This window comes from Vulpes vulpes, chromosome 13, assembly GCF_048418805.1.
Source record: "Vulpes vulpes isolate BD-2025 chromosome 13, VulVul3, whole genome shotgun sequence".
Lineage (NCBI taxonomy): Eukaryota > Metazoa > Chordata > Mammalia > Carnivora > Canidae > Vulpes > Vulpes vulpes.
In genome coordinates, this window is record NC_132792.1 from 118,096,575 (window position 1) to 118,111,934 (window position 15,360).

At 53.6% G+C, this 15,360-nt stretch overlaps 2 protein-coding genes across 6 annotated transcripts; both read right to left on the reverse strand.

The window, feature by feature from the left end:
* Nucleotides 1-162: 162 nt before the first annotated feature.
* Nucleotides 163-4,708, reverse strand: SCAMP3 (secretory carrier membrane protein 3). The gene is made up of 9 exons (XM_025997232.2): nucleotides 4,215-4,708; nucleotides 3,812-3,889; nucleotides 3,130-3,252; nucleotides 2,922-3,042; nucleotides 2,364-2,492; nucleotides 1,764-1,923; nucleotides 1,563-1,664; nucleotides 889-1,006; nucleotides 163-622 (listed from the first exon to the last, which is right to left on the reverse strand). Exons 1-9 carry the CDS (start codon nucleotides 4,278-4,280, stop codon nucleotides 476-478), a joined length of 1,044 nt encoding a protein of 347 aa, XP_025853017.2. The 5' UTR covers nucleotides 4,281-4,708; the 3' UTR covers nucleotides 163-475.
* A 69-nt stretch (nucleotides 4,709-4,777) lies between these two features.
* CLK2 (CDC like kinase 2) lies at nucleotides 4,778-14,133 on the reverse strand. 5 transcript variants are annotated; one of them, XM_072733521.1, is made up of 13 exons: nucleotides 13,852-14,133; nucleotides 12,123-12,292; nucleotides 10,935-11,163; nucleotides 10,159-10,243; nucleotides 9,741-9,807; nucleotides 9,451-9,567; nucleotides 8,477-8,643; nucleotides 7,638-7,732; nucleotides 6,551-6,680; nucleotides 6,361-6,443; nucleotides 6,122-6,201; nucleotides 5,846-5,936; nucleotides 4,778-5,308 (listed from the first exon to the last, which is right to left on the reverse strand). In XM_072733521.1, the coding sequence occupies exons 2-13, from the start codon at nucleotides 12,290-12,292 to the stop codon at nucleotides 5,123-5,125; spliced, it is 1,500 nt and encodes a 499-aa protein (XP_072589622.1). In that variant the 5' UTR covers nucleotides 13,852-14,133; the 3' UTR covers nucleotides 4,778-5,122. The 5 variants fall into 5 exon arrangements, with proteins under 5 accessions (XP_072589622.1, XP_072589621.1, XP_072589624.1 ...); XM_072733520.1 differs by having other exon boundaries at nucleotides 10,159-10,246; XM_072733523.1 differs by having other exon boundaries at nucleotides 10,935-11,160; nucleotides 13,852-14,125.
* Nucleotides 14,134-15,360: the final 1,227 nt, after the last annotated feature.

Consider the following 15,360-nt stretch of genomic DNA (forward strand, 5'->3'; position numbering starts at 1 on the left):
GCCCAGCCCCGCCGCCCCGCCCTCCGCAGCGTCTGCTGGCTCCCAAGCCCTACCCGACCTTCCCCTGGAGTTCATTCTGCTTCCGCTCCGGTCCCTGCCCCTGCCGCACTCCCTTTTGTCTTCCAAATGCCTAGTTCTCAATAAAAATTCCGGAAAGGGGGCTGGAGTTCCAGTTCCACTTTCTTTTTATTTAAATAACCGAAGCAACAGCCTTGGCACAGCAGAGGGAAGCTGGGTTGGGGTGTGTGAGAGGTGGCAGTAGTGTGGCCTATTGTGGGGGGGGGGGTGGCAGGGGTAGCGGGACTGGGTCACAGTGGGCTCCCCACACCCTTAAGTCAGGGTCAGCAGTTATGGCTGCAGACCTGGGGGCATGAGAGGAGACCCCAAGTAGTGACAGATGTCTCACCAAGCCCCAGAGCCCTCAGGGATGGGGGCTAAGTGCGCTCCCTCCAGGCCAGAGCATCCCCGCCAGGGCTCATGGGGCTCGGAAGGCATTTTCGGCAGCGCCAGCGGCTGCGTTGGCGGCGGCAGTTCGCACCGCGGGGTTGGAGAAGACACCAGCAGCAAATTCTTGCTGGGCTTTCTGAAAGCTGGCACCTGTGCGGCGGTACAAGGAGTGGATCTGCAAGTAGATGGCAGAGATGATTGCTGTGCCCGCCGCCACCCCAACCTAACGCCTACAATCCTACAATACCACCACTCACTCACCGCTTTCACTTTTCCTTCTTGGCTCCCTCCCTCCCAACACACACTCCCTGAGAGATCCATTAGCTGAGAACCTGCACGTCTTTGGCCAGGCCCTCCCAAGTTCTTCCAGAGTGACCCAGCCAGGCCCCTAGGGGCACATGATCTCACTCTTCAGGCCCCACCTTCTACACAGCCCCTCACCCGCTTTAGCATCACAATTCCCAGCACAGCTATGCCAGTGAAGAGCAGGGCAACCAGGAGCATGAGCACAGCTACAGCCGTGTTGGTCTTCAGCACCACCAGAGCAGAGATCCAGCCACTGCCAGGAGGGGAAAGCAGGGGGCAGTGAAGAGGGTGGCTCCCAGCAGGGCTCTGTCCTCCCAGCTTCTGTACCCCCTGCCAAACAGCCCTACCCTATTCTACCCTCCCTACCCCCGTCCCCTGTCTGTCCATCTCACCAGGGGTCACTCCCCCCACCTCCCACCGCTGGGCAGCTTTCCAAGTACCACAATCCCAAACCACATCTACTGCTCAAAGTTTAATTCCAGCTTCTGAACAATCAGCTCCCAGCTATCCTCAGTCCAAAGAGACCTTTTGTTGAGCAGTCTCTGTGCCCTCTTAAAGAGCACTTACTCCTACTTCCTCTAGGAAGCCTTCTCTGATTGACCGCATGTGCTTTTCCCCTTCCCCAAAGCTAGGCCTGTCTAGAGTTCTGACTGAGCCCTTTCTATCCTGCTTTTTTCATTCAACTGGCACCTCCTGAGAATAAAAACCACACCTTCTTCTGAACAACTCCTACCCCAGTACTCAGTGCTGACTTGGTCTAGAGGAATGAGGGGAAGTGCTAGGGGGGCGTGGACAGCAGCCTCACGGACCTGAACCCCCAACCTGGGATGCCAATGGCCTGGAGGACAAAAAGCACATCCTGGACGAAGAAAATGAAGAAGAAAACGAAGAAATTGAATGAACTGTCACTCCTGCGGGCAGAAAAAATGGGGAGAGTGGGAAACGAATGAGAGCAGGAGCAACAGACGGGCTCATCTTGGGCTCTCCACCACCCCCACATCTGAACTTACCGGAAGGCCTTATACATGGGGCGGTACCAGCACACAAAGGAGCAGGGAGTGAAAAGGAGGACCCAGAGGATAGAGAGCCCAAAGCCTGAGCCATTGCTGGTCTCCACACAGAAACTGGCCAGGCAGGCAAGAAAATTCAGGAGAAGGGCCAGCGTGCTGCCTAAGGGACAGAGGTACAAGACACTGAGCGTGGGCTGCAAAGGCAGCTCCTTCCCATATGAGTCCATCACACGACAGTCACCAAACTATGGCAGAGTAACAAAAGGAAGCTTCTGCTTTCACAAAATCCTCAACAGTGGAGACAGATTCCTATCACACATGATCACCTTTGCAAAAACATTTAAAGGACTCAGAAAACACTTACGTAGGAGGACAAAGAAAGGGGAAGGAGATAAGAACATGTGCTTTCTAGAAGATGGGAGAACAGGTTTTATGTACTATGAAATGAGTAACCCAGGAAAATTCCTGGAGAAACTAGCCTTAAACTCAAAAGCTGAGCAGAGATGAAATGCTGAGTTCTAGGTGGGTGGGCTCCAGGGTAGAAAAGATGTAAAGTCATTACTTTTACTCTTCCTCCAAAAAAGGCTTCTGGCTACTCACACATCCAGAGGTAGTACATGGTAGATACGGTCTTCTGAAATTCTTGGGGGATCTCCATGGAGATGTCCTGGAAAAAGCAGGGCTGGACTGGGCAAAAAGAAGGTAGGGGGGGCCAATTGTTCTGTCGAGCTGTAAGGCAGAGAAAGAGAGCAGGAGGACCCAGATGTGAGGCAGAGACCAAGAAAGCAATCACCCCTTCCCTTCTGCCCAAGTCCTCTCTTCTGTCTCCAATTGGGGTCTGAGGAGACGAGGGAGAGCACGACTACGGTTGATGGTATATACTACATTTACAACTTTTAGGCATGATGCCAAGCACTCTGTACGGATGATCTTATTTAATTGCCACAACAATCCTGTTAAACAAGTACAAATGTTATCTTTGTTTTACAAGTAAGAAAACCGAGACTCTCAAGATGAAATAACTTACCTAAGAGTTCCTAGGGAATAAACAATAGCACCCAAATTCAAACTCAGCAACGTGGCTCCAGAGTCCATGCTCTTAGGCTGTTTTTGCTTCTTCCAAAGTGCCAAATGCATCCCCACAAAGAGCCCCCTTACCAGCTGTGCCCCCCAGGGCAGCATGCTGCAGTTCCCGCTCCCTCCGGTCCAACTCCTCGGCCTTCCGGTTGAGCTCCTCCTGCTTCTTCAGCAGCTCAGCAGTGGCTGCAGCAGCTGAAGCCTGCCCAGCAAGTGCAGAGGGGAGACATGAGTCCTCTGCCCAGGTCTAGCCCCCACGCCCCCACCCCCACTCACACACCCTGTTTACCTGGGTGCTGTAGGAGCCATAGTTCTTGGGTTCTGTGGGGCTGAGCTTTCTTGACGACTGCAAGGAGGGCGCCGAGGGTGAAGGCAACGGGGCAGGGGCAGGAGGCTCATAGGCCAGTGGGGGCTGTTGGTTTTGTTAGACTTTAGGATCATCCAATCCCTCTCAACGCAGGTATCTAGAGTCAGCTTGAGTAACTTCAGCTCCAGAACCCATTCCCCAACCTCTCCCCCAGAGTCAAACCTCTGTCAGAGAATTGTTCTCCAAGTTAGGGCAGCCAGCATCACCCTGCACATCCTATCCCTAAGTCAGGACTCATCTACTCAACCCAACCCCTTCACTTTTTAAAGCTGTTAGCATTTTCTGTTCTGTAGGACCAACAGGTCCGGTCCTTCTCATCCCTCGCCCTCTGAATGCACACCTAAGCATAATTGGTTTTCTCAACTCCTACCAGCCTCACTATTTTCTTCAAGGAAGCCTCCCCAGATCCTCCTAGGACTGATGCTCAGAGCTCAAATGGAATGGTTGGCCCTCCATCTCCAGGAGGGTTAGGTAAGCCAAAGCTGACGGGCCTCCACAGGGGGCTAAGGTCCTTTGCATGCAGGAACGTCCTGTGTTTCCCAACAGAGTGGGCTCACTGGCATATCCTCCCCTCCCCGCCATCCTGTGTTCCCCCGAATCTCACCTCCCGGGTCTCAAAAGGGTTGTAGACGTCAAGAGTGGCATACTGCGGGCTGGGTCGGTGCTGGATCACAGCTGGGTCCTGCGGGCAGAGGGCCGGGGCTCAGCTGGCACCTAGTGCCTCTGGGAGGAACTCCCCGGGCCTCTTCTGATGCCGGTGGCTCCAAGCACTGCATCTTGGAGGCCACGCTGTTGTCCCAACATTTGCCCCTCCATCCTTCACCCCACACTGCTAGCACCAGCTCCTTATAGGGGCACGGCCCGCCCCCAGGGTGCTCACTGGTCTGGAGTCACCGTCACCCCCACGTGGCGGCCCTTCCCCGGAACAAATCTCAGGAATGGGAATACAAGTTAGCCCGTCCAGAACCAAGAAGAGTCAACCGAACTAGCCAAGGAAGGCGCATCACCTGAAAGGGGTTGTCAAGCTCGCCGGGCCCGGCGAAGGGGTTTTCGCCGTCTCTGCTCTGAGCCATGTTTGCAACTGCGGCCTGAGCCGCCCCTGCCCTCCACGCCCCTGCACGGCGGCGGCTGCAGCTCCCTCCGCTTCTCCCGGTCTGCCCGCTCGGCTGTGCACGGATTGGCCGCGAAGGCCGGAAGGACCCCGAGGATCCCCGCAGCGGCGGCGGGTTGCGCCTGCGCCCCGGTACGGCGAAGACGGAAGAACCACCACGTGACGCCAGGCCCCGCCCACGCCCGAACTACAGCTCCCGGCGGCCTCGCGGCCGGGATTCAGCCCGCCCACACGTCCGGCGGGAATCCTGCTTTGGCCTCTGGCTAGCCCGGGTTCCCACCGGACCGCGGCGGAGAAGCACCCCGCCCACGAGCACAACCCTCCCAAGACAAACGGGACCCGCGGGCTGTGGGCTCGGGAGGGTAAGATGGACTCCCTTCACGCATAAACTCCGAAGGGCTGCCAATCTTCCCAGCCCTCTGGCCCAGCCTCCAGCACCTCAAACTCCAGGGGTGGGGGTCCGATGAAGCACGTCATTTTTATTTCACAAAGACTGTACAAAATTCCTTATAAAACACGGGATAGGTGTCACCTGGTTCTCTCCTCCTGCCCCTGTCCAACTCCACTGTGAGGGGGCAGGGGAGGGTGGGAAATGTGCAGGACGGAACAGCTCTGTACAAAGCCGGGGAGGGCGCAACAGGTACAAGCTCTTCTGTATGTACACTATTTCACATATTCACAGGTATACAAGGAGCCGGGGGAAGGGGCAGGCTCCGGCTCTGTTCTCTTGTATAAAAAAGCACCAGTGTCCTGGACTGGACACCCACTGCTGGAGGAGATGCAGAGGGGCCCAGGGTCTGATCGTCACCGACTGATATCCCGACTGGAGTCCCACAACTTGGTGTTGGGTGGCTCAGCCCGAAGGCGGGCGAAGAAAGGATGCTGAAGGGCTTCACCCAAGGTCAACCGCTTAGCAGGTTCATATTCTAGCATGCTTTCAATCAGATCGAAGAGCTGGTGGTGTTCCTCTGCCTCTGAGGTCAGATACCGCTGGTGGTGGAGGGCAGGAAAAAGGTGAGGCACAATGCCTTAAGTCCTGTTTTTATCTTCAAGGCCCTAGCTTTCAATCTCGAAGGACCAAGGCTCTGCCATTATGAATACTATCATGAATACTACCTTATCACGGGTACAACGTGACCAGCATTTCTGGTATTACTGCTCAACCTACCTTCCCACTAGCACAATTACTCCTTCATACTCTGAAATTTCTGTTTAATCCTTGTCAACTTCATGAATCTTCTTTAGCTCATTAAAATGTAAACTCTTCAAAGGTAGTTTATTCTTTTCTAACCTCAAGAATCCAGGACATTGCTTTCATCTCTGGTTGACTCAAGAAAGACATGTCCGTCTAACTTCCTTCCCTCCACAAAACCACTCCCTCTTATCTCTCTTCTATTGACCAAAGTGGTCTTCTTTCAGTTTCCCCCCTTCCTAACTCTGCTTGTGAGGTGCATTCCAGGGGCAAAGCACCTTAGGAAGAAAATAACCTCTCGGCGGTAGGCACTATCTCAACCCTGCCTGGCTCACCCGCAGTGGTTTGCAGTTTTCTCGTACGTAGCGCCCAGCCGATGTGTTCTCATCCCAATCCAGGCGACCCCGATAAAAATATTTCTGCTTCCTAGAGGGGAAGGGGAGGTTGAAGGATCAGGAGGTTCCTTTTGTTGTGGGATACTTCCCTTATTCCCCCATCTGAGAGTAGCTGGGGGGAGGGAAGGCGTCAAAGAAACAAGAAAATGATGTGAAATAGACGAATATTGTGGAGAGAAAAGGAAAAGACTTAAGTACCCCCTGCCCAAAGTTCACCTTGTCTTTCGGATCATCCGGGAAGGGATAGGACCCAAAATCCTTTCCATCATGGCTAGATGCTCTCTGTTGTCATGGGTCTGGGAAACAAAGACAGAACCAAGCATGGGAGTGGGAACAGGATGCTGAGGACCGGCTTTCAGGAAGGGAACATGGAATAAGCAGGCATGTCCTCAGCAGACGACAGGAAGCCAGGTAGGAGAACATCACATTGCTATTTAAGACACCCCACCATTTACCTGGAATAGTGTGAAGCCCACGTAGTACTCGAAGATGATGCAGCCTATGCTCCACACATCACAAGGCTGTGACCAGCCCAACTCTGGGTGGGAATGGGAGGCACAAGGTGTTATGGATGATGAGGGGCCTTCCCCAACAACCAATCACACATACTTGGATAGCCTTGTTTCCCCACTCGACCCCGCGTACCGAGAATGACCTCTGGTGCTCGATAATGGCGAGTGGAGACAATGGTACTGTGATGTTCGTGGTCAAAGGTGGCACTGCCGAAGTCCACCACCCGCACAGCTGTGCTCTTCACACTGCGTTCATCTCGTTTCTAGGAGCACAGCAGAAAGAGGACGGACCCAGCCACCTTAGACCAAGACTCTACCACTATTCTCCAAAGTGCTTTCAGGCCTTTTTTTTTTTTTTAATTTCTTTATTTATTTATGATAGTCACACACACACACACACACACACACACACACACACACACACACACACACAGAGGCAGAGACACAGGCAGAGGGAGAAGCAGGCTCCATGCACCGGGAGCCTGACGTGGGATTCGATCCCGGGTCTCCAGGATCGCGCCCTGGGCCAAAGGCAGGCGCCAAACCGCTGCGCCACCCAGGGATCCCGCAAAGTGCTTTCAGGCCTTAAAGAAAGCAACTTGAGGGCAGCCTAGGTGGCTCAGCGGTTTAGTACCGCCCTCAGTCCAGGGCATGATCCTGGAGACCTGGGATCTAGTCCCAGGTTGGGCTCCCTGCATGGAGCCTGCTTCTCCCTCTGTCTGTGTCTCTGCCCACCTCCACCCCCACCCCGTCTCTCTCATGAATAAATAAATAAAATCTTAAAAAAAAAAAAAAAAAAAAAGCAACTTGACCTGTTTGTTTCCAGACACACTGGAGAATCTGCTTGACAGCTTCCCCCATATCCCACAAGTAATTTAGAAGTGGGAAAGGATTAAGGAATGATCATGGCATAACATGCAAGTCCCCGTGTATCTGGACTTTTCCTAAGTGACTGGTATACAGTGTTTCCAAAAACAGGTCAAGAGAACTGAGCTTCCTTACAGAGAAAAAAAGCATTTGTACTCTGTTAGAAAGTTATCTGAGGTCCTCCTTCCCAGTTCTCTTCCAGTTTAAGTCTTCTTCAATCTCTCCCTTTCAATCTACACTAGTACTCTGGTTTACTATATTGGACCAGACCAGGAGACAATATGGGAGAAAGTAAAAGGGAAGAAGGAAAAGAGCTACGATAAAGGGATGGCATAGCTGCCTGTCCCTCTTACCTTCTCTAAATTGTAGGTGAGCTCATAGTCTGAATTCACAAACAGAATATTTTCAGGCTTGAGGTCCGTATGTGTCAGCTTGTTATCATGGAGAACTGCAAGGCAGAAGGCCAAGTCAGGGTGGGTCCAGGTGGCCAGGGTTAACTGGCACCAGTGACCCCAAGCTTGGTCACCTTGAGTCAAAGCTGGTGAGGAGGCAGGTCCAGAATCACTAGGCTGCTCTCTACTCTATATTCAGATGAAATGCCTGGTTTAAGATGCCCCACACTTATCAACGTAAGACACAAATATAATTGTCAACTGATGTATATGAAATTGGCCATTCATTGTATTTTTGTCTTTTGACATATGTGCCTATCTGACATTCTGTGAATTTAACTCTGTAAAACTTCAGTTATGAAAACCCAAGAGGAACTTGTCTGGGTCCCCCACCTGGACCCTTGGTTGCACTAGTCCCTGCTTCCACTTGCTCTGCTGGAAACGAAGAGCACTTCAGCTCAGACAAATGTAAACATCTAGCTTGGGAAATCATTTGGTCTCTTTGTGCTTGCAGCCTAACTTAACACTTTTGTGAAGAATGGAAATGAAGGGAAAGAGGTAAATGCTTTGATTTCAAAGGCTTTCTCCTCCAGCTCCTGTTAGATTGCATACGGAAAAAAACTAATCAGTGATGGTGAGGACATTGGTCAAGCAGTCAAGTGCAGGAGCTGTCCACATGACAGCGAAGAACTACAGACAATCCAGTTGATAGTTTAGGGGCTCCACCAGTTTAAACGGACACAAAAGAGGCCCAACGAGGTAGGGGCTGCCCAGAGTCTACCTCGACCCACCCTACTCACACTTGACAGCCTGGCACAGCTGGAAGGCCATGTGGCGCACTTGATGGATGGGGTAGGGCAGGTAGTTGTTGTCTTTGAGGAAATCGAAGGTGCTAAGGCCCAGAAGCTCAAAAGAGATGCACATGTGGCCATGGTAGTCAAACCAGTCAAACATCTGCACACAGAGGCTGAGAAGAGAAGTGAGGGAAGAGGGATGTCTGATGAGCTCCCACCTGCCCACCACCCCTCCAACAAGGAGGGACCGCAGAGCTGTTGATTCCACATGCTTGTGTAAGAACATGCCAGTTAATATTACCAACAAAATTCACTTGAACTACAGCATGGCCTTTTTGGCAGACCCAAGAAGAAAGATACTATCCACCAAGCTTTAAGCCACCTTCCTACGTCATTTTAAATAGTTAAAACAATTCCATTGGCCAAAGAGCTGGCTGCCAGGCTCCAGTGTGGATGCTAAATTGGCAAACTGTCATTCCTAAACACTGACCCCAGCTCCCACTCCTGAAATTTATTCACCACCAGCCACCAGCGGGCCCACGTTTATACTATCGTCTCATGTCTTTGCTTAATGGCCTTATTCTACATTTAACTTGCAGAAAGTACAAGGACACAAATACTACATATATATGTCTGGGGTCTCATCAGCACAGTTCTAGGCATTAAAAGCTCAGATGACTTTTTGATGAAAATGCTAATTCTCAGTGTCAGGGCCATTTCCAGGGCACAGCTCTACAGAAGCCATCCCGGACTAGGGACAGACTGCAGAGCAATCTAATTATCCTGAGAACAAAGGGAACGGATTACAGAATGTCAGACCCTCCCTTTCTGCCCTACCATTCTACTAGTCTAAGATGATGAACAAAAGAATGAATGGATGAGGTCTAGAACTCCCCTGCCTGCTTCAGCCAGGCCAGGAAGGTTTTCCTGTACAGGAGTGGAGCCTCTCAGACTCCCCACATACTCCTTTGCTTGCTTACTTCTTATTGTCAGGGTCCTTCTCGTTGATTTTCTCTAAAACATTGATTTCAAGTCGAGCTGCTTCCTTGTACTTTTCCACGTTCTTAATGATCTTCAGGGCAACTCGGGCCCCACCCCTGCAGGGTGCCAGAAGGTTTTTGCTCAGTCGTCAAAAACATTTCAGACTCAATGGGGGCTGCCCAGGGATTAAGAAACCCTACCTTTGGCTCATCAGCAAAAAGGCCCCAGATAACCCACACTGGCTCTTTATGCCTAGCAGGTAGGGAACCAGGAGGGAGGCGCTAGTTACCTGCGATGGTCGACACACTGTACAACTCGGCCGAAGGTCCCCTCTCCCAAAGTGCTTACAATTTCATCTGAAATGAAAAATAGCAGGGTCGGGGAGAGGGAGGGAGAGAAGGCGGGGAATGAGCTGAGTTGGAAGAAAAAGGGGTACAGCAACCTGGGGTGAGGAGATGAAGGAAGGGGGAACAGATACAGATGGTCACAGGGGAAGAACACCCCTGCATGATTCCCACCACCTTTAACCCAGGGGCCGTGAGAGCTGGGAGTGGACAGCAGAGATCAATTCTCAACAGCAACTCAAACCACCCAGATAAACAACACCACTGAGGAAAGGCAAGAGGCTGTGACTTGGGTTGGCTTGGGACGTTAGGATGGCTATGGGACCATTACAGGCTATAGGATTGTTACGATTTGGCTTGTACATCGCTCTTGTAGCCAGTCCCCGACGTGGTAGATGAGGTGGCCCTCAGCGTCGTCCTCTACACTCTTGGCTCTCCGGCTGCTGTGCTGCTGTCGGGGGGCGGGGGGGGTCGGAGCAAGCCAGGTGTCGGAGCGGGGGCCGGAGGGAGGCGGGGTGGGTGGTGGAGGGGTCACCGGTCACAGGCGCCCAGCCAGGGGGGACAGACGATGATGGGGGACAGTGGAAGGGAACACGTCAGATGCAGTAAGGCGGATCGGGGTGAGAAGAGAGAGCGGCGCATAATCCCAAGTCCCCAAACCCAAAACGGGAACCGGGAGAGGAACGGGCAGAGCAGAGAAGTGGTGTCGTTGCCAATGTCACCCCAACCCCATGCTCTACACAGTGCCCTACCAGGCAGGCACAGATCTCCCTTTGCCCCCACCCAAGCCCACCTACTGAGGGGGCCGTGGAGCCCAGAGCCTGTGGGAAAGAGGCTATTCACAAGCAAGGTCCCCACTAAAGAGTGGAAGCCTCTAGGACACAGGAGCTGCTCCCAATACAGGAAGCCCAGCATGCCAAGGAGGGCACTGGGGTTCACAGATGCTCTGCGCCCATTAATCTCCAGAGCAGATTCCAGGACCCTTTAGGAGCTGGAGAGCTTCCAAGAGAGCAGACAGACTCAGTGCCCACGTCAGCGTTTATGCCCCAGTACTCAGCTGAGAACAAGGATACGTCTGACTTACCAGAGTCCTAGAGGGCTGAAGAGTGGGGAGAGGAAGGGCCCAGACTGGCACTCACCGAAGACGAGCGGCTGAATGTCCGGCTGCGCCGCCTCCGCCGCCTGTGCTTCCTCCGACTGCTGCGCTGGCTGCGGTAACTGCTATTCTCCCGGTGGTACTCGTAGGAGTGCCGGTAGTCTGGGTCACAGTAGGCTTCTCCCCGGTCTCGGCTACAGCCATTGCGCCTGTAGCTGCCATAGTACCGCCGGTCATATACCCTCCGGTCTGACGAGCGATCATCGTAACTGCTATCGGACAACAAACAGCCGTCACCTGCCTCTGTTCCAGCCATATTCCTTGCCACATGATATGACCGGTCATCCTTCCATCAGGAAAAAGGGTAATGTTGGAAAACCTATTCTCAGACCCTCATGAAGTCACTCTGAGGCCCAAGGAGGATCCTCACATCCCCAGGTCACCGAGACCTCTGAAAAGACATCGGCAGAACAACTGCCTCTGGGGGCCTCCTCTCCCCTCCACTGATGTACTGAGTGGAGCAAAGAGCCATTTCTTTCCTGAGCCTTGCTTGACTAACATCCAATTTTGCGGCAAACTGTCCCTAACCCGCCCCTGCCACACAACATGCTGTTAAGTTATTAAAACCATGCAGATCTAACTCTGTCTTGTCTATTAGGTCATTACCTACCTCTAGACCATACATAGCCTTTTGCACCTCCTGTCCCTTTGCCTGATCCTCTTGATTCCTTCAGACAAACTTTGATGGCATGTCCTTTATTAATTTCCCCTGAATTGCACATCCTGTCCCACTCCAATCAAATCTGCTGGATGCTTCCTCAGCCCCTCACTATACACTTCTACAATAACAATCTTTTTTTTTTTTTAAAGACTTTATTCTTGGGATGCCTGGTAAATAAATAAGTAAAATCTTTTTTTTTTAAAGATTTTATTTATTCATGAGAGACAGAAATAGAGGGAGAAGCAGGCTCCCATGGGGAGCCCGATGTGGGACTCGATCCCAGTACCCCAGGATCATGACCTGAGCTGAAGGCAGACTGATGCTCAACCACTGAGCCACCTAGATGCCCCTACGATAACAATCTTAACACTACAGTGCAAATGACTTATTCGGTTACCAACCCTGAACGTCACCTTACCCCACCTGCTCAGCATATAACCAAAAAATCTTTGTTTAATAAATAAACAAGTGAGTGCCCCTGAATGTGAGTGTCTCCTCTTGATGCCTCACCTCCGGGAACGGACATGGTAGCTGTCTTCCCGCCGGCGCCGCCGAGTCCGGTCACTGCTACTTGACCAGGAGCGGCTTCTTCGTCTCTTATGCTTTCGGCTCCGATAGTGTTCATGGTAACTGCCCCGGCTTCCTCGCTCTGAGGAATGGTACCTTCGGGGATGAGGCATCTGAACAGAAGGAAAAACAGAAATAGTGGGGGAAAAGCTCCAAGTTTTCAGAATTCACCTCCAAAGCCTGGCTGCTCTGGAGAGGCTAAGCTTCTTCCTGCTCTTCTAGTTCTCATTTTATGACCTACAACTTCCTTGGCCTTCCCTGTGCTCACAACTCCTCCTTAGTGGAGTATATATTACCTACTAACTGCTGGAATAATAACTCCCCACCCCCAGCTCCCCACCAGTGTTGCTCCACTGACTCTCCTCAAACTTGCCTCCCTGAAGACCTTTGGGTCTGGCCTACGGCTCGTTGCAGGTGAGACTGTGTAACAGACGGAGACTGCCACAGTCCTCCCCTGCATGGAATCTAAACTATGTCTGTAACCAGGCTGAGTTCCTCAAAACTGACAGAATAACACTTTGGTATACACTACCATGATCGATGTTTTACAATTATTAAAAGTGTATCTTTGTCTTCACAACCAGACCATTCTGTGTCCTGTGGGCAGGAATCCAGTTTACCAGGCTTGTACACATAGCAGCATATGCCACATATAAGCAAGTTCCAGGGATTTGAGTCCCACCTCTTGAACAGTCTTAATCATCTCTCATTGAACAGTCTTAATCATCTCTCACATCACTGGCCAAAACCACCTTAAAAGTTTTTAGTACAGGAGGCCCCAAGCTGTACTCAGCTTCCTATTTGGCTGCTCCCCTCTTGTGCTTAGGAAGTACACGATAACTGGTTTTTAATTAATATCAGCACTACTTGGCTAAAAGCTGGTCCCCTTCCAGTTAGTTACTGGGATTGGAATTGCATGGTGCACAAATGGCTGTTTTCCTTAAAGGAAAAAAATGGGAGACAAATCACTATCACAATACAGAAAGATAAGGGTATGAGAACATAATGAAATTAAAAAGGCCCAGGGACAGAAGTCGGGGCGGGGTGGTTAGGTGTGGAAAGGCCTAATGACTCTAACATCTGGGTTTCATTCTGAGCTTCTACTTCCCGACCTCCTCAAGCCGAGGAGGGGGCGATATTTGATTTGGTCCTGGTTTAGCAAGGCCTGTAAGCAAAAATGCAAGCAGGGGGCTCTCCATGTCATCAACCTTGTGTGTAGCACAGCCATAGAAATCTCCTCTTGCCACACGACACACCGCCACCAAAGTTGCTCACGGCCCCTCCTCAACCGGAAGCATCTCCAGCTCACCTTTCTCAACTTAGAAACCTCCCCCGGCCCTCCGTCCTCACTCGGAGAATCGAACCAACTCTGCGACGCAAACTCTTGGCAGCGGCTCCCGGGAACCCGGCGGCCCCCCACCCCATCCCCGCTCCATCACCCCTTCCCCAACTCCGGCCCCTCCCAAATCTCCCAGAGGTCCTCCCGGGTACGAGGGCGGCAGGCCGGTCTTCCGCCTCACCTCCCCGCTCTTCACCTCCGCCGCTCAGCGGGGCCCTGCCTTCCTCCCTGCCCCGGGCCCGCCGCCGGGCCCCCAACCCAACTCTGCCCCCGCCCGCCCCGCCGTCGCCATCTTTCCGCGCGGCCCCGCGGCCCGCCGGCCCGCGCGCTCACCGTTCTGGCGGCGAGGCCCGTGCGCTTGTCCCACAGGAAGTCCGTGATGGCGGCGGCACTGCGGCCGGAGTCCCGGCACCCCCGCGGCGACGAAGTGCGGCTCCACCCCCACCGACCCGAACCCTGGGACCTCCCGCCTCGTTCCCGGGCTCCGCTCCAGTCCCGCCCGCCCCGGCTCCGTCCCCGCCCCCAGGGTCCGCTCGGCGCCGCTCGCACCGCCCCCGCCCGGGGCCCGATCCCAGCTCGGTCTCCGGCTCTGGCCTCTCCGATCCACCGCCGATACCGCGAGCGCGCACGCACGCACGCACGCACGCACGTCCGCGCCACTTCCCAGCACCCCCCCCTCCCGGGCGCGCACGCCGCCGCGTCCTCGCGTAGCTCGCGGGCGCGGCCGTGGGAGCCCCGGGGGAGGGGGGGCGCGGGGGCGGGAGTTCCTGCCGACCGGAGGCTGGGAGGGCGGGATCCCAGGCGCTGGGTGCTGGGGAACTGGCCGGGCGCGTCCCGCCCCGCCCCGCCGCCTTCGCTCCGCGTGCTCCGTCTAGGCCCTGTTCCGGCGCCGGTGTGGCTGACACTGCGAGCTGGGTCGAGGAGCTGGAGGTGGGGAGCACCTGGAAGTTGTCGTTGGAGCCTCGGCGCTTGGCGGGGGTCTGATCCTCCAGCAAGGCCTGCCAATATCCAGTTCCTAAAGCAGTTGGGCTTCCCAACCACAGCAAAGGAGGGCCCCCGCTTTGTCCTGCAAACACGGTATGCACGTGAGGTCAGGGGTGCAGCCGTTGGAGGACAGGTTTGAGAGGTGCAGAGACAGAGAATCCGGTACTGGAAGAGGGGCGCTCGCTGTCGAGCGAGAAGTGCAAATCAACCGAGTGGAAAATAAAGACAAACTGGATGAGAAATAGTCACGAAGGGAAAAGGAGGAACAACTTGAGGATGACTGTGCACGTCAGGACGCTTCAGAGGGGAGCTGGGATCGAGGTCAATTAGCCGGAAATGGTTGAGGAAAGTTTCCTAAAATAGGGGAGGAAGGGAAATGATAGGAGAGAGTGCAGAGTTCCCTTCCTCTTACACGCACAGGCCGTTCATGCATGGCCAGCGTGCGTCCACGCTGTGCCAGGCGCAGGTCTCCTGTCCCTCAGAGCCTCGCGGTCTATGCGATAGAGAGCCTGTCCGTGAACCACAGCAGCCTCGTGGCCGGAGCTGCCATGAAGGCCGTGAGAGAGCCCTGGACTAGACCCCAGCCGGGGAGGGAGCTTGGAGATGTCCTCGAGGACAGGCTGCGTGAATGCGCTGCCCAAGAGGGTATATTTACAGAGGGCTGGGGACAAGACAGAACACGGCATTCGGACACGGAGGCCTGGCTTTCCAGGGGGCACAGTCAGGACAGAGACTGTTGAAATCAGTCCAAATTCTGCAGGGCCTTGCACGTCGTTTCACAGAGCTGAAATGGGGTCCTGCAGAGGGTGAAGAGGTGTGAAGGACATAATATCTTTGAGTCTATGGCAGTGGTGGGAG